The sequence below is a fragment of the Camelus bactrianus genome, chromosome 5, assembly GCF_048773025.1.
Source record: "Camelus bactrianus isolate YW-2024 breed Bactrian camel chromosome 5, ASM4877302v1, whole genome shotgun sequence".
Lineage (NCBI taxonomy): Eukaryota > Metazoa > Chordata > Mammalia > Artiodactyla > Camelidae > Camelus > Camelus bactrianus.
In genome coordinates, this window is record NC_133543.1 from 61,560,294 (window position 1) to 61,584,560 (window position 24,267).

At 34.4% G+C, this 24,267-nt stretch overlaps 1 protein-coding gene across 5 annotated transcripts in view; it reads right to left on the reverse strand.

Annotated features, from left to right (window-relative positions):
* PDE1A (phosphodiesterase 1A) overlaps positions 1-24,267 on the reverse strand; it is a 301,036-nt gene that overhangs the window by 207,665 nt on the left and 69,104 nt on the right. The window contains exon 1 of one of the 5 annotated variants that reach the window (XM_074364004.1): positions 16,255-16,762. The exons of the other annotated variants lie outside the window; for them this stretch is intronic. Coding sequence (XP_074220105.1) covers positions 16,255-16,307 — 53 coding nt within the window. The 5' untranslated portion in view covers positions 16,308-16,762. Of the gene's footprint in view, positions 1-16,254; positions 16,763-24,267 lie in introns of those variants that run through there. 5 annotated transcript variants of the gene reach the window in all.

Sequence of the window (24,267 nt, forward strand, 5' to 3'; positions counted from 1 at the left end):
GAAGTCAAAATCTCTTTATATTGGTAAACCTCCAGTCTTCTTGATCTCATTTAACTGCAGTGGTCAGAATCATTACAGTTATATGTGCCATATGGTCTATCAATTAAAAAAAAGAAAAGAAAATTTTTTTCTTTCAGGATAGAAATTTTTAAATTAGATCATTAAATAGCCAAATAATAATCAATAGTAAGAATAATAATTCTCATGATAAAAAGTTCAAAATAACAAATGTGTCTTTCTATTTTCTTCCACCTTCAGAGTAGATATTCCATACGACATCTCCTAATGGATGGTTTCTAACTTTGTACTTTATAAGAATAAATTTGTGAAAAAATTCAAAGTTATGTAATAAACAATTCAACTAATTTACTATTTTAAAATGCACATATAGCTTGAAACTATGAACACTTATTAGAGTGTAATTTATCTTTAAAAAAGCCTATATCTTGCTGTGAATTACTCCCAAGTACAAAATAATGATTGGAAATCAAGATATGAATGTGGGAGTAACTTTCTAGTGAACATATAAAAATTTCAATACAATTAATACATGGCTATATATTAGAATAATATAGCTGGGATCACATGGTCTGTGTCATTATGTGTAAAGCATTTCCATTTCTCAAACTCTACTTCATGAAAATAGTATAATCACTTTCATTAATAATGTAGAATAATAAAACTTGCAAGCCATGGATAAATACAGAGGATTTAAAAATGAAATGTATGCTCAGCAACTTTTAATTGTCCTTTACATTTATTTATTATTTCTTTGATAGGTTTCCATTAACAAGGCACAGAAGAGAACTATTGTTTACTCCTTTCATGCCCACTTCCTCTATGCTAGAGTCATTCTCAAAGTGTATTCCCCTCAAAGCTGCTTTAGCACTGCCATCTCTTTTCTCTGAAGCTTTCAGTGAATATGGAATGTTTGAGTGTCTTGCCCCCAAAAGAGAAAATGCTCTGTTTTTTTCTAACTACTTCTAAATAATAATATTCATACTGAAAATTATACAAATCAAAAGTGTTAGCATGCATGATGAATTTTTGAAAATTAAATACACCCATGTAACCAGAAGCCACATCAAAAAAAAAAAAAAGAAGAAGAAGAAGAAGAAAAAGAAGAATGTTGCCAAGGCCCAGAATCTTCTCTGATATTCCCTTCAAGGAATTTCAAAGGTAAACACTTTTTTGACTTTTAATACCTGTATTAGTTTTGCCGTTTCTAAAACTTTAATGGAATTATACAATATGTACACTTTTGTCTGGCTTCTTTTATTCAGTAGATCTTTTTGATTTTTGCCCATGTTATTTGTGTATTTTTGGTTCATTATATTTCATTGTGTTATAGTATACAATTTATTTATGCCTTCTACTGTGGATGAGCATTTGGTAATATTTTGTTTTAGTTTATTATAAATAGTGGTTTTAAGAACATGCTTGTATAGGTCTTTAATGAGTATATGATATGTATGTACTTGTCTTGGGTAAACACCTAGGAGTGAAATTTCTAGATATACATATGTGGAGCTTTAGTAAATACTGCAAACAGTTTTCCAAAATTGTACTTATTTTCAGTCCCACCAACCATGTATGAGAGTTTTGATTTCTCTAAATCAGTGGATTCTCAATTGGGCATGATTTTATATTACAAGGAATACTTGTTAATGCCTGGAAAGCTATTTCATCATCACAACTAGGGGGGATGTTACTGCCATCATGTGAGTAGAGGCCAGGGATGATGCTCAACATCCGACAATGCACAGTCCTTGCAACAAAGAATTATTTGGTCTTAAATGTCAATTATATCGGGGCTGAGAAACTCTGCTCTAAAGCTTCACTAGTCCTGAGTGAAATGTTTGGGTTTTTGCAGTCAGCCATTACAGAAGGAACATACATAATTGCATTTTACTGTGATTTAAATTTGCATTACTTGGTAACTGAGAGAGTATTTTAAAGCCTGACACTTGGTTCTTAGGTGGCAAGCCAATGCAGGTTCCCAAGATAACTACTCCAAACTCCCACCCTAAACTAGACAGCCCTTTTTATTTATTTAATCTTTGACCTGAGAGCATAGGCTTTGGAGCCAAGTGCACCCGGCTTTGATTCCAAACTCTTCTACCTAGGCAAATTATTTAACCTCACTGAACTTCAGTTTCTTTATCTATATTATGGGTACATTAATGCCCATGTTTTAGTATTATTCTTACAATTAGATACAATTGTAGGTAAAAATCTCTGGTACATAGCAGCTGCTCAATAAATATTATTACCTTGGGCTAGAAATGTCAGAGATGCAAATAAATCAGACTAGAAAGAGGACTGGATTGAAAGTTAAGACTTGTTTTTTAGTCCTGACTTTGTAACTAACTAGCTTGGTCAAAGCATTTAATGTCTTCAAGTTTTTTATTTACTCATCTATGAAATAAGAGAGTTGCACTAAATATAAGGTTTTTTCAACCTCATCATTTAAAAATTCCATAAATATGATAAAGCCCCAGCCATCAAGAAGTTCATACTAAAGGAAGATAGGATATGCACTAAATAGCAAATAATTATACCAATTTCTGGTAAATATGCTCAGAAATACAGACCTATGAGAAAAAAAAAGTTACAACCATCAAAGCCCAAGAAAAGAGAAGCTATTTTTGCTTAAGAATCAGGAAACACTTCATAAAGACAGCAGCATTTGAATTAGGACTTGAAGCCTGGATAAGGACAGACAGTAAGTTCAGACAGGAGATAGAGGACAAGCCCTGCAGCAGGGGAAGCAGAGGGAGCATAGGCTCAGGAAGGAAAGTGTAAGACAGTCCTAGGGGACAATCTGTCGTCTGGAATCACTGTAGCATAGGATTTGTGAAAGGAGGAAGGAGATGAGGAGAGCAGGTATAAAGTGTTTGGAATGCCAGAAGAGTCACTATTTCACTTGGTTGGAAATGAAGAGTCAATGCAAATTAGGAAGAAGGTAGTGACATATCCATGACAAAGGTAAAGGCTAATTTGATAACTCTAGAAATAAGGAACTGTGGAAGGGAGGGATGGAAATTAGATCTATTTGGAAACTATTAACATTTTAGATGAGGGGGAAATTTTTTGAAGTAGAAAGTCACAAAGAAAAGAGAACAGAAATATGCAATTTTGTGAGGACACTGAAAGGACTTGATACTTGTTTTATTATGGGAGACAAGAAGTAGACAGGCATCAAAAATAAGGGAGATTTCAAGTCTAAATAAGAGGAGTGAAAGGACAGGGAAACATTGTATGCTTTCCTTAATAGCTATCAACAAAGCAGCTAGGCTTAGGCTGTTCATCTGAGCAATATTTCTCAAAAAAGTTTACTGGAGACTTTGATATCTTTATAGATATTTAACACAAAGAGGGTTCCACTGTTGATTTAGGAAACACTAAATATCACATCATCCTCTTACATATTTACATTTTACATAAACACAATAAAGTTCTGGGAAATAATGTAATAATATGTACATGTGTACATGTGTGTAAAACTATTAAATCTTATAGGACACTAGTGTTGCAAGAGACAAGGTTTAGAGAGATGTGCACACATATGTTCCTGAACTTACTCATCAAGTAAGTATGTGTTATAATAAATCTCTTTGGGATAGATTAGTATCAGGTATCAGGAGGTCTTTCAGGTGAACATATCTAAGAGATGTGGAGATACTGTCATTCAGGACAGAGCTGAGATCTAAAAATGTAAATTTAGGAATCACCTAAAAGGGAAGATAGCTGAGATTATGAAAGGAGATGGTTTTGCAAAAGACTGGAGAAATTAATGAGGGGACATGGAAGCAACACACAGTCTTCATTTTAAAGACTAATGAATGAAAGAAAGAGAGATTGAATTGTAACTTGATGAAGCAGAAAACATAAATTGAAATTTATTTGAAAATTAAATGAAATCATGGAAAGTATTTTTGAATGGGCATCTCCAAGTTACTCAGTAAGTTATGGAAATATCACCTAAGCATTCTAGTCTAAGACAAGTCTTAAACATGGAATTCTAGACCCTTCACCTGGCAAATCAATCTTTAAGGGAAAATCCAGAGCTGATACTCCATCTGGGAGTCTTGCGGCCATTGTCTCCTCAGATTTAAATCGTAGCTCTAAGGTGAACTTAAATGTTCTAATGCTTATACCTGGAGATAGAACTCCTCAGTATAACACAACAATTGGCATAACCATTAGCTTTCTGAGTATATTATAAATTGTTCTCCCATAGGAAATGCTAGGCATTCTGGTGTCTGGCAGGAAAGGAGGAAGAAAAAGAGGAGGAGTGGAAGGGAGCAACAATCATATTTTTATCTAGACATCTATAAGACATACAAATTAAAAAATCAGATGTAAGCTAGGGTCCTTCACCAGCACAGTATTGACATAGCCTCCAGTAAATTGGTAAGTGAGGCTAAATTCCCAAGCGGGCTAATAAGAGAGAAGAAACAATACGTTGGTAGGTAAGATGGAGGATTAAACAGAACAAATTATCCTGATTATACACACGGATCAGAATTATTCAACTTAACAACTCAACTTCCACATGAGTTTGTTTAAAAGCTGGCATATAGATTAATAAGAATTTTTATATAAAGTTTAGGTCAATTTTTATTTAGTAAGAACAGCTGTTTAGTTCCTCAGCATGTTGTCAGAAAGTGCTTCCCATTGTTTAAATAAGCAAATAACAAAAAATAATGGATCTACTCTAGAAATGGAATGTATTTTAAATAAATTGTGTCTTTACCACCCTGTACCACAAAAATAAATATCCTTCATAAAAACTGTATAAATATTTGATTCCTAAGATAGAGAAAATAGCCTTATAAGGGCATTGTATTGTTTGCCTAATGGAATGTGGGATTTATTTTCCCTCTAGAAAATAGATTCTTTGTATAATATTTTAGAAAAACAATCACAGTAAAGTAAAATATTTTAAAATAACAAAACATAGAAGTTTTATGGCACTTAAGATTGACCTTAAGTACATTAAAATAAAACACCATCAAAATAGTAAATTTCAATATTTTGAGTATTAGGATATTTATGGAAAGTAAAGTCTAAATAAAAATTAATAAGGTAGATACTGTTAAATTATATTTTAACATTTCTGTTAATGAAATTATAATGAAGCTGCAGTGAAATCTAGTTCTAGTCTTACACAATCTAGAAGTCACATCCTTCAGTAACTGCAAGGGTCTAGGAAAATGCAGTTTATATTATGGTAGAAACAAATCTCTTCTGTTTAGAAACACTTTCAAAGTAACTGCCTTAACTTTATCTTTCTATTCACTCCTCTTTCTTTACTTCTTCTAGAGACAGTATTTTATATCCTAAAATTCCTAGTAAGGAACTCCCATGTGACATGTCAAACCTATGTTTGTACAGCCATCCCAGTAAATCATAAGGCTCAGGGAACATATAATAATTTACTTTTGCTCAGTTTTTTTTTCTTTGCTCCATCTCCAGAAAAGAAAGTTTTCATGGATATCATGTGTATTAAATAAATTTGAGCAGTAGCTAAAATTTTTTTTAAATGATTCAAGTGACTTTGCTAGCAAGTAAGAATGGGTTTTAACTCAAGGAACGACTGTGTAGCTGACCTGACATATGCATTAAGGTCTCCTGACATTACTTGTTATGAAGCTGCAGTCTGTAATGGAAGCCACACTTAACTGCTTGTTCTTAATGTCAGTACTCTTTAGTGTTTCTTCCTCTGACTTGCTGTGACCCCTTCAGCTTCAATTTCTCTCTTCACCTATGAAATAGGGATCTATGTAGTTTTCCTTGCATTTCGTAAGGATATTGTATGAACAAATAGTATAACAGATATAAAAACAAATTTTTAAACCCTTAGTACAGGATTCTACACAAGCATAAGCCATTATTATTCAAAATGGTGTTATTTATAAATTGGAACAGTCTACATTCCACTAAGTGTGAATTTAAGGATGATGCTTTTTCAAAAAGCACAAAAGCTGGGTAAAAATGCTGCCAAACTTGTGTGTACAGTGATACCTGGGTGTGATAATCCACACATAACTTCCATCTGTTATTTCTTAATTTGCCCTCAGCTGTTTCAATAATGTGACATTGTTCGTCACTTCTCAATCTTTTCAAAATATTTCTTTTCCTTTTTTTAAACTCACACCATAACAGTTATGTAACAGAACATTAACTATTCTCTCAATTAGGCAAGTTTTTTTTTGCCTAAGCTTCTCTAAAAGTAGATAAAAAAATGTTACCTATGGAGAAATTTCTTGGAGTCAGATTATATTCCAGATAACATAAATAAGAAAATAAATTATTAAAGGAAGAAAAAAAGACTGAAACAAAATGAATTTCAGCAAAATAAAGGAGCCATTTTGGGGGAAAATTTAGAGAAACAAAAAAATACCTTGAAACATTAATTTCTGGAGATATTAATAAGCATTATATAGAAATAGAATATATTATAGGAAATATTAGAGTAAACAAACTTGTTTTACTGCAAAAATTCTAATATTGTAAATCTCTAAGAGGAGAATGAGTACGACAGGCAGTATTCCCCAAACTTATCTGATGCTTTTGTTCAGAGTATCTCAGGGGAATAGTGGTCTATGGTGAAATAGCATTTTGGAAATACTGAGCTCAGGATTTTGGTTCATCAGGTTTGTCAATTTTAACAACAAACCGGATGGGTGACAACACATATTAAAAAAATAAATGCAGTCTGACCCTGGACTGACTAGCCCTAGCCCACCTCTCAGCCACACATGCATCTTTCCACATGCAGCTCAGATCTGTGCTGCCCATTCAGGAATTCTCCCCTATCGGCAAAACTCTCCCAAACACTTCATGCACTTTTGCACTCCCATGCCTTTGCTTATGCTATGCCATCTTCTTGATGTCCTTTCTTTCTTCTTCCATTTGCCTATCAAAAGCCTACACAGCCTTCAATGTTCATTCTCAAATGTCCCTCCCTCTTCCTTCATTGCACTTTGTGTGTTTCTCTTTAAGGCATCAGTTCTCAAAATTGGCTATATGTTAGAAATAGGTAGGGAGTTAAAAAACAAAACAAAAAACACTTATTCCTGAGTCTCACCCAGCAATTCTGATATAATAGGTCTGAGATACAACCCAGGTATTGGGATTTTTAATTCCTCTGTGATTTTAAGATACAGCCAATGCTGAGGACCATTGCTCTGGAGACCATGGTAATTTGACTCTGTACTTTATAGACCTACATCCTCAAAAAAGGGTTTAAAATTCTTTCGAGGAGAAACTTAGTCCTCTTCGTATAGGTCCTCCGTACCCACAGACATTTTTGAATAAAAAAAAAGAAAATACCATATAATCTTTCCTATATGTAGAATCTATAACAAGACAAAACAAAAAATAAGCTCATAGATTCAGAGACTGGTGATTGGTGGTTGCCAGAGGCAGGGGGTAGGTAGAAGGAATATACTGCTTTAAATAAAATATATTATGTGTTTATTTAATTCATAAAATTCATTTCATCTGAAAAAAAAATTTGGCTCATACTCCCAGTGTTGATACTAATCTTACTAAAAAGTTTTCCAAATTACTCTCCTCTTCCATTCCTATTGTATGTAAATTACGTCATTAAGGAAAGTGGCTCCCAAATCTAGCTGTGAATCAGCATGAACTGCAGAGCAGGCAGAAATGATCAAAGCTTTCAATTCCCAGATCTACTGAAGCAGAATCTCTGGGGTTAGGAATTCAGAAGCTTGTTCTTAGTTTTTAGTTTAATTTAGTTCAGTCTGGTTTTGTAAGCTGCAATTCTAGTGTCAACAACAAACAAACCATTCTGTGAATCACTGACTTAACAGAGAAATTTTATAATTTGTGACTTTTATGAAAACATTTACTCATTATAGTAGTATTTGGGAAGGTCCAGTAATAGAAAATAATATCACAAATCTATCCCATAAATAATAAATAATTTTTGAAAAATAATAATCATAAATCCTTAGAGAATACATCTTATGGATGAGACTCAAATGATTGAAATGCATAAGAAAGTATTATTTTATTTTACTGTTTACAAGTCCTTCTTTCTATGTCATAGTTTTAGTGAAAGTGAAATTGAATTGGCAAAATCATATAATTAATTACATTCAGCTTTTATTAAAATAACTTTTTTTCTCAAGTCTGTTAGCATGACACTTGGTAAAAATCAATTCTCCAAAAGAAATTAGGAAAGTACAGGCCATCATTATGGGTGTAATAGCTCACATTTTGGTCAGTTAGTTGAAACTTCTTAAACTTTTAACTTTTTTAAACCAGGAATCTCAGGCATGCTATAACCCTGAAGTCAGGTGAGGCACATTTGACCCTTCAGCCACATAAAGGTCAACTGGACTTCACTATTCCGTTAATGTACATTTTTTTTCCTATTCTCCCGGGTCATAACAGTATGAAAGAAAAATTCAAATTATGTGCTGTCTCTTCAATGGCTGAATGAACGATGGATGGACTAAAGGAAAGAAGAATCAGAAAGAGCATAAGAGCTTTTGGAGAGCATTAATTGTGTTAATTGACCCAAATGTACATGTTTCCCTTTACTAACGCCCTCCTCCACCAACTCTGGGCTTGATTATGTAATTTTTTTTAAACGTAATTTTTCCAATCTGATAGTAGTAACTTGACTCAATGACAGATTTCCATTTGAGAAAGTAATTTCTAATGAGTCATAGTCGTTCAAGGGTAGGGCTATAGGCATTGAATTCTCTTTCTAGAATAATTCAAGTTGGGGCTAAAATGAATGCATTTTATTCATTCAACAATTATACATTTCTTCATCTATTCCTTAAATGCTGGAAAATTATATACAGATGGTCAGTACAAGTATGTTGCAGAGTATATTGATTTTCTCATTCTTTAATTAGTATTAGAAACAAGAACTAAATACCCCTTCCTCCAGTAATCATCTTGGATGTAGCTGCCAGAATTTTCAGCCAAGATTTACTGGCCATCATTCAGCCTGAATATGAAGAGTTAACCACTATGTGGAACTAATGAAACAAATTATTCATTCTATCATTCTTTCATTTCAAGGGAGTTCAGCTAAAAGTCTACAGTTTGATTATGTTTAGTCTATCAATGTTTTTAAAAATGTGAAAACACATGCTTTTTGTTTTCCATCTACCACAGTTCCCAACACTTTCTGTTTCAAACATTTACAACACTGATCTGGTCCCTTTAGGTATTTAAGTTTAAAGACTGGGTAAGTTCTCACTTATGACTCACATTCTACCAAAAATTATAGGAAATACAAAGATGAATTCAAAATGGATTCTGGCCTCAGGAATCTTACAGTTTTGTATGAGAGTTGATCCTCTTACTCAAGTAATTATAATAGACTGAAAAGAAACATACAGTAAAAGAGATGCAAATAAAATGATATGCGATCACAGAATTAGAAACAATTGGGTGCAGCTGAAATGAGCAAGAAATGTTTAATTTGTGGGCACAGAAATTACCAAAGGTCTCTCTTTTTTCTTTTATGTTATTTCTAAAAGACACCACTACTGGAATGGTTATAAGCATTTGGAATCTTCATTAGAGATGTCTAACAAACAGGTGGTCCCAGATAATCACACATCCCTACTTTCATCCAAATTTTAATTTAATGATACAATTTAAAAGTGATTTGACCTAATACAATTTTCTTTTCCTTTCTCAATTAGAACTCAAAAATTTGCCACATTTGTATGTAAAGATACAACCCTACTGTTTTTCATTATCACTGGTCTCCAGACAATTTGTTCTAAGCTCTTTGAGCTCTAAAAATGTTAAATTAAATATTAATATTTTTAAGCTGAAGTGATGATTTTCATAATAAAAGCTCATGACTTTCAATGCCTATAAACAATTGGTTAATAATACATAATTGATATTTAAATATCTATTTTGATTTAATAAATAACACTTCTAAAAATAACATCCTAAGATCCTAAAAGCTAGAGTCACCAAAACACTAAGAATGGACACCAATTTGACTTAGAATTAATACTTTCTCCATAACAAAAACTATGACTTCAATGGAGCAGGCTTGGGATGTTACAAAGATAACTCTGGAAGCTTTATCATCTGTTCCTTCAAATGTACTGTGACTTGCTCCCTACAATTCCATCAGCTCCAGTTCAGGAAATGTTGGATTTTCCTCAGAGATCATGTCCAAGTGGCCTTAATCAAATAAATAAATAAACTGAAGCTTTCCCATGAAAACTATCAAACTCATGTCAGGTCCAGTCACAGAACTGAAGTGACTTAGGTTTATAAATACTGCAGACTTCTTTAATCTTATTCTCTATAAACCTACGTCATCTTTAACATTACTTTTTTTTACTGCTATTATTATTTTTTCCATTGCTTATTACCTAAATACTGTATGTGATAGGCTCATTATTCCAAATATAAAATTTTCCAGATGGTATAAAACCATAGAATTATTCCCAGTACATTATTTTGCCTGCATAATATTGATTTTCCTCATTCCAAACATTACATACTAATCTTTGAAAAGCCATTTATAAATCATATTAATGTCCAATATAAATGCAAACAGCACCAAGAGTATCTAGCTTAGAAAACAAGATTTGCATAACTCCTGAGTGACAGACATGTTCCCATATTTTAATCTACTCCTTGTTCCAGGATCCATATCCAAAATTATTCATTGTGAATTTAACACTTCCTCATGAAGTTGCCCTAAAGATTATATGCTTGTACTTTGTCTACAAGTATGCTAAGATTTTGATGAACGGTAGCTCTTAGGATTGTTAATACTGACTGCTGCTGCTGCCACTAGTGATGATAAGTTTATTGGAGATAATTTAATTTGTGTAAACTGTGGGTGAAATAATACCAGACAGAGTAAATTAGTTACTTCTAGACTTTAAAATCTATAACAAATTACAATTTATCTGTGATGACCACTTAAAAATTAGATCAACCCTTATCATAACTGGGAAAAAAGGCAATGTCTGACAATTTTTTTCTTAATAAACATTACCTGCCTTACATTCAGATGTACTTGTTTCACTTTCATCTTTGTAATTTATTTTAAAGATCAATCTGTGTCTATTCCATCCCTATAAGTCATACAATCACCTTTGACCAGCAGCGAAATCCTAACCTAGACAACGAAAAGATTAATTTGTAATAAATATGTCTGTTATAAAATGTATTTGTTTTTCTATTAATTAGCACTGTATTTGATAATGTCATAAACTTTAAATTCATATCACTGTGCCTATTTTTCAAAAGTATTTTTCACTTTCATAGCAAGGGGAGATAACTTAAATGTAATTATTTTGTTCTGTCAATTGTCATCTAAAAATTATCATTTATTAGAAAAAACCTGAAACTAAATTTCTAGTATATAATTATGTAACCACTGAAAGTCAATTCATATTCTTTTTTTCTCTCTTTTCTAATAAATGAATTCACAATCACTTGTCTTAGAAACAAAAACTGAAAAAATACTTCCATAAATATAGAATTATATTTTGGATATGATTTAGATAGAGCTTTTGCCTATGAGGAAATTCATTTCATAGAAAGAAAAGGCATTTAATGCATTATACTACTTCAGTTCATACTTTTATTTCTGTATAATTACTTTTCACTCTGATGACTTTGTACTAAATACATTTCTGTCTAAAGTACATATTTTTGATAAGAAGATGTTAAAAAGAGGCTTAAAACACAGAATATCATAAATACTTCAATATTTATAAGATAAAAATATCAATGTCTAATAATGTACTGCAATTTAATTAAATTTTGAAGTGATTTTACATTTTACATTATTTGTTCAGGTTTTTTATTATTCCCAAAACACTCAAGGAAATGAATCTGAAACATTAAATAATGAATACTGTCCGGACACCTTGCCTAGAAAACTACTGTAAATCGGCAGTCGGGTGCTCCACCTTGTTACTGTCTGAACATCTGAAATCGTCCGTTGCCCTGCATATTAGCAACTTCTAGTTTAGCTTTGACACTGATGTCATACATGAGCTTAAATGTGGGACTAAATATAAATAAAAATGATTATACTCCAAAAGTTTATGGTTTTAAATATGTAATAGATATTTTACACTAATTTCTCTATAAAGCATAGATCACAGTCTTGAAATTAGAATTCAGACACAGCAACAGGTTACTAGCTGTTCCTCTTAGGGGTCCACAGACCAAAAAAAAGTAGGACTGCCTTTCTTTCTCTAGGCTTTCCTATTTCATCTCACTGCAGTCTACATTTCCATGTGAAGAGAATGTGCCTGCCAAAAGCACACTCAGAATTCCACTGCTAACAGATACTTGCAAAAATAAAACTTTTGAAAAGGCATGAAGAGGAGAAACAGCATGTTCTAAATGCTATGAAGAACTCAACATGATTTTCATTGGTCTCGGACACTGGCAGTCATTTGACTTGCACTTTACTGTCTCAGATCCTGGATGCACAGACCAGTTCTCAGTTCTAGGGCCAATGAAGAACTATTTGCATGATTTCATTTGTGGCTTTGGAGTGCTACTTCTAATGAAAAGTCACCACAAAAATAACTTATCCGCTTTTGACCCCTGAAAGAAGTTCAAAAGGTTGTTGGTTCCAAAGAACACAGAATAAGGTTAACATGTAAGAAAGGTTTCCATTTATTTTTTAAAATTCATTTTTTCCTACATACTTCCAGAAAGAATTTGAAGCAACAAACAGGAAAAAAAAGATGCACATATAATAGAATTTGATAAGATAAAATATCAAATCAAGTGGTAGGAGATAATTATAATGAAAACCCAGACTTAAATTCTTCATGGCAGTGAAATTCAGATAAGATTTATTTTCAATAATGCAATTTTATTAGGAAAAACAGATTTTTCTTGGTGTCAACATCTAAGATTGATTTATCTCACGGAAATATGGAAAGTTCTCTAAGCAATATGAGTATGCAATAGGATGGAAGTGTCTTCAGCAACTGTTTTACTGAAGTTATATAAAGGTACTTCATTTGAAATGTACTATCAATTGATGAATTTTTTATATAAAGAGATTAATTTTGCTTACCAGAGATAAAACTCTATGGTAATACAGAAAAAGAAGTTTTTAAAAGTCTAAAGGACTGTATCAGAGGTCTTTAATTTCTAGTGTTGATTCAAATCTTGGATTTTAAGAATACATGCAATTTTATTTTCTAAGTGCTGAGGAACAAACTCAGTGTTGTTGATGGAAATAGTGTTCCCTTCCTAGATAATTATAAAGCCTAAAGTGTTTCTTTTGAGTAAAGGGAGAATCATCTCTTCTCTCTACAAGTCTAAGCTGCAAGAATGTCTGCAGGCAGAAACACAAGTGTGTTTGAGATGCACAATTTGTATCTTCTCAGAGCTGAATAGTCTTATTGATCCCAGAGCTACATATGATATGCATGGAAGAGATCACAGAAATTCCTGCCTTGGCCATAAAAGAAACTTTGCCATTGTTCCTTGCTTCACAGACCTGGAGTGAAAATACATATCTAAAATTTCCATGAAAGACTTTTAGAACAGATTTGACAACCTAGCTGTGTGCAATGATTTGGGAATCAGCATTGTAGGAGACAGACATTCTCGGAGACAGAATCTAAATAATATGTAAGATTCTTCCCAGTTTTCCCAAAAGCGTACCAGCCATGGAATTTCAATACTCATCATCTCCTCTAAAAATCTCAACTTTTACACTTTGATGGATGACTTTTACTATCTGAAATTTAGGGAGATTATGCTGACAAAAATTTTATGTGTCCAAACCCTGGACACATCTAGTCAACCAGAGAATCCCAGGTGAATTGAATTAAAACTGTGGGGTCAATGAGAAAGTAACCTGTATATAGAAATTTGAATGGTGTCAATATGTCGGATGTTTCTTAAAAAAATCCCAGACTGATCTCACTTAAAGACTAAAGTTTTAAATGAATTACCTATAAACAGCAAATATATTTCACAAAATTTCTATTAAACTTGTAGCTAGCACATATGAAACATTCTAGAACAGATTTGCTTACCAAGTGGATTGAAAATCTGTGTGCAAAGCCCTCAGGAAGTGGGGTGCTTCTAAGTACATATTAAGAAGGGAAGGTCTGGTACATGGGTGTCTGACCAGAAAGGGCAGGCCTCAGTGTGAGAGGCTGGACAGCCCTGGGGGAGCCCAAGGGGACAGAGAGCTGGGAAAGGGGGCTGACAAAGAAATGAAATAAAGCATGGGATAAGGGCCACAGATGTCAAAGGCAAACTTAAACCTACTTCCCAACTTGCCCCAAAGCACAGCTGGCTATCAGAAAGCCCATGCTGTATTTAACTGAAGAGCATCCTAAAACTTTCTCTGAGGAATTATGTGTAGTCATTTGGATCTTTTAAGATACTGTCCACCTCATCAAAATCATATCCTGATAAAAGCAATGTGCCAGTTGACCAATCAATCCCACCCCAACATCTGGCCTTAACCTGTTTTCAGGCAGGGACCCATTTCGACACTTGCTTGAAATAATTGCGAAATAATTGCCTGAGTGGAAGTATGTCCTCTTTGGTAGCTGTGTTTTCCCTGCTAGGTCACCAGGATCATGAAGCAATCATTTGATTTTACCAAATTTTATTCTAATTTTTTGGACAAAGAATCCCATCTTAACCAAAGGATCTGTTCTTTATATGAAAAAGAACAGAAGCACAGTTGAATTGCAATTCCCCTGCAAGTGGCACCTTGGCATATAATTGATCAGGAGGGGATAAGGATTTGAACCACCTGCCACAAATTGCAGCAGCACCACAGTGGAGTAGTATACTAAAGTTGATGGCTAAGTGGATCTGATTTTATCCACAGCCTTGCTTTCCTGGACTCCTGCAGGTGCCCTCTTCAAGTGATGCCTCAGTGGAGATGAGTTTGGAATTATCTGTGCAACTCTTCATGCCTGTTTGAAATCACACAGGCCCTTGAGAGAAAATAGAAGTGAATTATATAGGGACTAGAAGAACTTTTACAGTTCCTGCCATAGGAAATATGGCCAGTGAATATACATTTGGAGAGTAATTTTGGATTTTTGGTTATTTATTGCTATTGCCATGTAAAATTTATAAATGCGTATTTAAGTAGACATATTAAGTCTATAATACAGAGTTAAATAAATTTATCTTTTCAAAAGAGGGTTTTAAAACATATTTGAGCTGACTTTGTTTTAAGCATTACAAAAGTATATTATTGCTACTAATAATATTATAGTAATGACAAATCAATATGTAAAAATAGAAACATTTTATATAATTATACTCCTTGAAGCCTACCCTACTCATTATTTAACAACCCCAGAATGTCAGGAATTTCATCCATAAACTTCAATTACCGTGTAGTTACTTCTAGATCAACAAGTGGCTGCAATCTGACTTTAGTATTGTTAACACATAGTATCTTTGCTCTAGTTAGGATATTATTTTGGGGGAAGCACAAATTTGATAGATAATTAACTTCTTTTATTAATCATCTGTCTTAAGAGGCAGAAGTTGTTTGTGGTCATTTTCTGGCTACTTTAAAATTCTTAATTCCCTGTCTTAAATTCTAAAGCACATAATAGGTAACGAGTGAATCAAGAGTTAAAAGGTCAATGAAGAAACTGCTGCTCTCTTAAAGAAAGAGTGTTTCTCCCCTCAAAAATAAAATCTTAGCCCAATCCATAGCAGATCTACATTCTGGCTGGCCAAAGATTCCACCACAGTGTAGAATTTTTCCTACTGCTCTACTGTTTCCTTAACCACTATACGGATATTCCTGAACTAGCTGTAAAATGTACACCCTCTAGTATAATAACTATCAAGTTCAAACTTGTCTCCCCACACATTACTGTAAAAAAAAAAAAAGTGTAGCATTCAAAGCACTGAAAAATTGAGGAAAATCAGCTAAAAGAACCAAGCATAACATTTCCCATTTAGAGGGCTATGCAACAGAAACAGCGAGGGATTGCATAATGTTTCAGAAGTTTTTCCAGTGCTATGTCATTCATGTGCATGAAAAGCTAATATGTTTTTAAAATACATTTTGAAGAATTGATAAAAGCTTGTGTATAGGGTTTCAGAAAATAGAAAATAAAAGGACTCCTTCAGTATGCATGACGTTCAACTTTGGGCACACTTTTTATTGCTTTGCTGTTAAGGATGAAAAAGAGAAATTATTTTCCCTAATAGCCCTGGAGTCACCTAGGATGTAGCGTTACTTACCTAAAGATGGGTCTTTGGAGATGTTTCCTCCTGATTGTGACATGGTCATCCATTTAAAGGTGAAAGTTTAACTTGTTCCTAGAAATCACTCCAGAAATCCAGGGAGAGAATGTGGAAGCTTATCCCGATCTACTGTGCTACAAGGAGCCCAGAAGGAAAAAGTAGTTTCCTCTTTCTCTTTTTGGGTGCTGGGAGAAAACTTCCCTGCTCTCTGCCAGCTGAGCAGTGTGTCCATAGAGGCCACATAAGACAGGCACGTCAGGGCACTCCCCCACAGAGCAGGGTGTGCAAAAAACACCAAGAGTCACGTTGACATGGGCAAGAGAAGTGCACGGGACCCTCGGAAACAGAATGAAACAAACAGAAAACTTCCTAGCCCAGTGGCACCCAGGTAGGAGCTCCCTAAGTTATTGCAGCCATGAGAGCACTCCTTCCACATGCTGGTCAAGCTCGGAAAAGCTAAGTCCCTCCCTGTCTTTAAAACAGCCTGTTCTGAGGCTCGACTTCTTTTCTTCAAAATAAAAGTTGTACAGCTGGTTCAGCAGTCCCATGTGAGTACCCTCTGAAAGTTTGTTCTGTTAAAATAAGAACTGTATACAAATTAATGAAGAAAGATGGGCTCAGGCTGCATGGCTGGCTTTGCTTCAAGAGATTATAATTATTTTACAATCTTGCTTTTATTCACTCTGGCTGAAGTGTGGAGACGACTCATCATTTTTGGCACTCATAACCTAATAACCTACACTTGGCTGAAGTCGAAGATGCCATTTCAACTGATAGAAGCCCCTGTGAAGCCGGCCAGAGCTACAAAAGTTACAAAAACAAAAATTGCTCAATTCCATCAGTGACGCTGTACCCAGATATCTGTACAAATGTGGTTTTCCAACTAAAAGGGGACATTTCAAAAAAAGATAATGTAAACACACACAAGCTTTTTTTTTAAGTACCCAAACTCCCCGGGAACCTAAAGTTTTTATTATAAAATCAAATTTTAACTAATGAAAATGAAAAGAAAGAAAAGTAGGTATAAGAGAGAAGTTGTGAACAGTTGAAAATAAATGACATTAAAGATTGTTTTACTTGGAAGACTTAGACTCAGACTGCAGGAACTCTTGTAAGTTACAGAGAAGGCAAATCTTCATATTTTAATATAAATTATTTTAGAGACACTTCTGTACCTGAATCACAAACAAAATTTCTACTCATTCAATAATGTTATGACATTCCCAGCCAGAGGTTTGTTATGTAGTAAACCATCTCAAAGTGTGATTAAAATGTTTTTAACATATACGTGTTATAAAAGGGGAAAAAACTGAGAAACACACATTCTTTAGGTGCGTGATCCATAAAAATAAGGACCAAATGTCACAGAGGGGGATAGAATCTATCTGGTTGTGATCTGTAGCTCTTAGCACCCTCCAAATATGTCCACAGGAGCAAGAACACCTTTTATTTTCCTCCCAGAGGAGAGACCAGTAAGGATAAGAGAATTAAAAAGAAATCATTGATTATATTGAGCAGTTCTAATCCACACTAGGATATGGAATCAGTCTGAGAAAGCATTGAACTAAAAATAAAATAAATGGGTTCTAGTCCTAGTTCTATTATGAATATGCTGGCCATTTGTGGGGAAATTTCTTGACTTATCTGAGCTCTAGTTTCTTTGTTTGTAAAATAAAGTAATATTAGTTGAACTCTGTGTTCCTTTCCAGCTTTAATGGTACCAACGTGCTATTTCTAAATACGATTAGTGTATTTCTTGCAAAGGAACTAGCATAGAAGTTGTGACTGATACCTAAAAAAATACATATTCCTTATGCAAAGTTATAAATAAGGAAGCTATAAAAAAAGGATAATTTTGTATTACATATATTTATGTAGACATTACATATTTATAATATGTATATAATATATATAAATAATGACATCTAAATCGATGTTCCTCTATCATCAATAAGCATTCAATCATAAGCTGACATGTGTGCAACAGTGCAGTTAAATCTAGAGACCATCTGTATGCAAACTGATATGCAGATCTTTTTGGGTAGATGCTTTATTACAACCACATGCTTTGGCTCTCTTTGTATGTGTAATAGCACATTGCAGAGGTCTTCTGGAAGGATTTTTGCATTTATGAGTGGCATTCAATTTCTGTACTCATGGTTTATCTCTAATACTGTTAATTTAGCATAAATACCCCTGAGGAGCTACCCAAGAGAAAAATAAGTCCATGAACTTTAAAAAATTAACTTTCTTTTTGTCTACTTTTGATTTAGAAAAGTGAGATGATTTCTTCATTAATATGATGGAAGGAACTCAATGCAAATACTAATAAACATCTAGCCAAGGTACAGTTCAAATGACAAGCAAGTATACAATCTTACTTGAGGCTTTAAGGCTTGATTGTCAGCTGCAGAATCTAAAAGTTATTACACTAAATACAGGAAATTCATAACATCTTTGCTTGTGTTAGGTTCATATTCTTTTTGCTCTGAAATTAAGGTAGAAAGCTTAGATTCCCAATGACATCAAGCATTATATTTACTTTTAAATCCAATATTGGAACTTAAAGAGCCATAAGAAGATACTTGCAAGATAAATAGTCACTTAGCACAAAGAAAAATATGTGTTTTTTAATGTTTTAATTAACCTCTCAAATAGCAAGCATTTAAACTTAATATTAGGAAGAAAAGTTTGCTTTATTAACTTATTCAACTTTAATGCAGTATTCAATAAGATGAAAGAACCTCACTATTGTTGCTTAAATTACAAAAATATAATTCTTAAATTAACACAGCTGTGCTGTACAAAATACTAAAATTTATCATATAAACAAACAGGCTAAGTCTCCTATAAAATAAACTAAATCTAACTTATTTTGAATAGTTTTTTCTGGGGGTAGGGGTCAGAAATGATGTTTATATTTTTCCTATTACAGTAAACGCTTTTTCAGTATGACTTTGCCTAACACTCTCACCCCCTGCACACACACACACACATTCAGGGATACCCTCTCCAACTCAGCACTGTCAGAGACTGTCGTAATAGGTGGTCAACAAATATTCCTCAAAGTAATTTGTTAAAATCCTCAGTAAGACACACCAACATATCCATTATAACCAACTCATTCTGTATAATGAAAATCATGGATCAACTGCATGATTTTTCCTGCCAAGTGGGTCCCCAGCATGTCGTAGTATTTTCTGTTAAGCCTCTTGGAAATGATGAGCTTTACTTTTTTTATTGTTATAGTCTATTTTCTGGCTCTATTTGTAATATATAAGTGCGAAAAAGTGTGCAATGGTAGAAAAATCATACGATATTATGCCAGCCCAAGAACTAGAAAATGAATGTATCTACCAGTTATCACTTTACCACATAAATCTAGTCAAATATCAGTCTGAGACAAAGTGTTTGTTCTTTTTTTACAACACAATTTAATTAAACCCAATATTACAAGTTATATATTTGAGTTTTAAATTAAGTGGAGAAGGGGGAATAAGATGCAAGAAAGAAAGGATTGGATGGCATTTTAGGTATTCTCATTTTATACATATACTTTTAAATATTTTTTAAAAACCTCCTTCTTTCACTCTTGCCTCCCCACCTTCCATCAAGGTTGGAGCTAGCCCTGTGTATGATTAGGGTGTCTCCTATACCTGAACCCCAGTTCAGGAGTTCTCAATCTTTTTTTTTGTGACAATTCACAGAAGATGAAATGTCCATGTGATAATCTTCCAGAAAAATACATAAATCATGATAAAACCAGTAAAATGCAGTCACTGCCATAATTTTCATTTGACATAGCTATAAATATTGCACCAGTAAACTGGAACACTGCTTGGTCAACTCTACCATGAAAAAAATGGCAAGGTGGGAACTATTCCTGATAGACTGCCGCTTTACCATTGGGAGAAAAAAAATACTGCATGTAAGTGGGTGAGAGCAGGATCATTTTAGAGATAACTTACATCTGACATATTCTTTCAAGGTAGGCACTCATAACCTGCATTTTATCAATTTCTTAAATAAAATAATTTCCTGCTCCAAGCTTTACAACTGATTATGAAGCTAGTTGATAGGTGGTAGAGCTGGGACTCGAACCCACATGTCTTATTCCTGAGCCCTACCTTTACCCCTACTGAGTAGGTTTCACCGTGGCAGGCACTCTGCCTCTGACGTTGCTTAGGCTTTTTCTGGGCTAACTTTCAATTCTAAGGAGAAACAGAAGAAACAACTAACCCTTCAAATGAGTATCTGTTCTTCTCCTAATTCTCTACTTAAATATCATTGCATGGCCCATTATGTTCCCAATACTTATAAGGGCCAGCCCAAGAAAGGGCCTATTGATATCAAGGTGAAATAATCAATGAATATGTTCTACTAAGATCCAAATGGAAGCTCTTTTCCATTATAAAGAGCCCTGGACTAACGTCAAGGAACATATATTTAAATCCCCAACTCTAGCAGTGATTTTTCTCTTCAACTCCCTGCACATGTTTCTTTACCAGTCAAACCAAGATGTCAGGCTGGATGACTTCTAAGATCCTTTCCAGCTCGAAATTTTTATGGCTCTATGACTGACCCTATGATAAGATGTCAAGTTATTTAAACTTGGTGTCCAAGCAAGAATAAACTGTAATCATTTTTAGCTTCTCTTAACCAACACAAGGTCACGCATACCACTAGAATACTTTTCATCCCCACTGTTGTGGAATTAAAGACATTTAACACACTACTTTCAAATATGAAAACAAATTGTCAAATCTTTATTTTTCTAATTAGGCTGTTTCCTTTTTTTCTATAGCTTCAACTGGGAACTACTCTGACTAGAGTGTAAGCTCCAGCAGGACAAGGGTTAGTGTCTGTTGTATTCCATGTGCATGAAACGGGAGAGCCACTCAATGGTTATTTATTGAACGAATGAATACAAATAATGTGCTGATTAACACTATCTCATCATTGTCTTGCATATTCTTTTTAAAAAACTTAGTCATATCTAGTGGATGTTCAGTTTTTCATATATCCTCCAACTCTCTGTTTTTATTCAAGAAAGTATCTAGTAAGAGGTCAAACCATTCACATAAAACACCCTGGAGAGCTCTACTGCTGAAATCCATGGCTGGTCTGTTCAGTTGGCCGAGTTGGGAACTATGGTCATCTCCTTCTGATTGAGCCCAATCTCAGCCTTCCTGGTGCTGCAAGACTCTCTAAGTCTGAGTCACATCTGTACAGAAGCAAAATTTACCACCTGAAAATGTGTCTCTTTGGCATGAGGATCATTTTAGGCTCATTATTTTCAAGAAACAAAAGATTTAGGAAGTCTTTCTTTTTTACCTTCCTAACTGCCCAAAAGAATTTAGATAAAGGGCTTAGTCCAGGAAGAGCATGGTCACCATAGATACCTAGCAAATTTACAAAACGCTTATGTTTCCATCTCCATGTGAATTGCCTTCCTCCCCTTTGAAGTCTTGAAACACTACCCATTCCTCCTTCTCTCAGGTGGCATATAAGCCTTCTTATATAATTGCCTAACTTTTCCTTGGGTTTCATTTTTCTTATGGGGCCCCCTACATATGTAATTAAATTTGATTTTTATCTGTTAATCCATCTGATGTCAATTTAATTAGGCTGGCCAGAAGAACCTAAAAAGGGTAGAAGGGATTTTTTTTCTTCCCTTACATATCCTTCATCCAGATCTCTACCAAGACTGTTAACCATTTGACTTCTGTGTTGGGTCCCCTAATCCCTTGCTGTGGGCATGGCAGGCTTGTGGCAGATACTGTGGCCCATCTCGGCTGACTTCTGAACTCCTCATTGGTCAAGAAGAACTTCTTAAACCCTCAATCCCACACAGGCACTGAGGAAGGATTAGGATTGACCACACCATACCACCATTTTTTTTCTGTTATAGTCCACTCTCTAAGTCACTGGGAACTCCTGTGCTTTAAGCTTTCACTTTCAAGGAAACATGTTCCTCACCCTGGGATTTCTGGTGCATGAAGCAGATGGATGTCTCTGGCTAACTGGGAGAAGGTAAGATCATATTCATCAAAATGTAAGAGAGAAAAGCACATTGTTCCCATTATTTTATGAAGCTTTCTTACTCATTCATTTCAGTGGGTGCATAGTGATGAACTGTAGCACAGTATTAACATTCTGCCCTATATGGCCCTCACCTACCTATACTTCCATCTCAAAACCCTGACCCTTTGGCTTATTCCTCATGGGTCACACTGGCATTTTGTTCCTTGGACACTCCAAACTCTTTCCTAACTTTTCTCCACACACTGTTCCCTCTGCCTAAAATGTTCTTCCCCCTGCTCATTGCTCATATGCAGCTGCAGTTTCTCCTCCTTAGAGAGGTGACTCCTCTGATAACCCCACTGGAATTCTATATACCTTCAGCACTCTGTTTTCCTCATAGCAAGTATCATAATTTGTGTAATTATTTGTTCACAAATCCATCTGTTCAGTGAATGAATATGTCCATTCTGCAGGATGCAATAAACTGAGGAAAAGATCAGAGCATCTAACTGTTCCTTACTACCTTAAAAATAAATCTAGTCAAATTATACCGAAAGTGTTTGCTCTCATATGTATGTCTGCAAGAACCTAAAAATAGACTCTCACTGATCCCATGCAATGCTTCCAAACATTTCCTAATAATTACATATGTGTTTCATCTTAAAATATTTGTCATTACACTTCTTCAACTCAGGAACTCTACATATCTGGGGATAAATACAATGGGAATATTAAAATTGACAAAGCAACTAAAAATCACTTTGAAAATGGTTCTCAATTTGACCAAAAATGTTTTCTGCCAAAGAGGCAAAAAGCACATTATACCTAATTAATAGATTCAAACTGGTTTTTCTTGTCTTCTGTGTCAGACTTAAAGCTTACTGGCCATTCAATTAAAAAACACATCAGAGTTATTTTCTAAAATTAACTAATAAGGAAGGCCAGGTTTGTAGCTTCAAGTGACAAGGAAAAACTATTCCCCAAATTGGCTAACTCTTCAGTCAGGTATGAGAGCCAAGCCTTTCTACGTCACAAAGGAGAAATTCCTCTTTGTCACTGAAGTGTAGACACAGGTCAGTTAAAGTTTGATTAGCTCCACTTAGCACTCCCACAGGTTCTAACAGCCTTTAGTGCTGGCAGTCAAACAACTTCCTTTGCATAACTGTGACATTCTGTGAAAACATCATCAACAACAACAACAACAAAGAAAATCATCTAAAAAATATTCTCAATGCCAAAATCCCGCCCACTGCTCAATGTGTATCAAGTAACATTAAATCTACTATAAAAGGAAGTGGCTTTTGCACAGCAAATAGTTAAATAAGCATTACAAAAAGAGACCTCCTTAATATAAAATTCCCTTTGAGTCCCAGGACTAAGAAAGAGTTGGTTGGACAGGGTCTTGAAGATGAACAGATATTCTGCAAGCAGGCTAAGAGGAAGGGTAAGCAGAGTGTTTCATCAGCCCTAAGCACACCAGACAACAACCCATGATTTGGAGGGCACATTGTGACTGAAGCAGCATGGGGTGGCTCCTGTCATGTTAGCCTGCAGAATCACAGAGGCTCACACCATCCCATATGAAGGGGGGTTGCAATTAGAAAAATAATCAATATGATATAACAGTTTAAAAGCATATAATTCAAAGGTTTCCTTTACTCCCCAGACATGCCAAAACTGTTCTTATCCACAGTTCTTCAGACAGTGAAAATGGTCCAAAGGTATTTGCGTTGCTGAGACTCATTCAGTTTCTCAGCAGATCTAAAACTCATCACTAAATCATTACCTTAGCATCAGTACTGACTCATCATTACCAGTTTCCCTCCATATTTTAAGCTTGGTTTCAGCATGATGTCAAATCTAATTTGCAGTTTGAAAAAAAAAAAAATCTGTTTTAAGCTTCCTGTAATGCCTATGAATAAGTGTGTGAAGTTATCACCAAGAAATGAATTGAATCAATGTCAGTAAATGGAAAATTCCTAAATG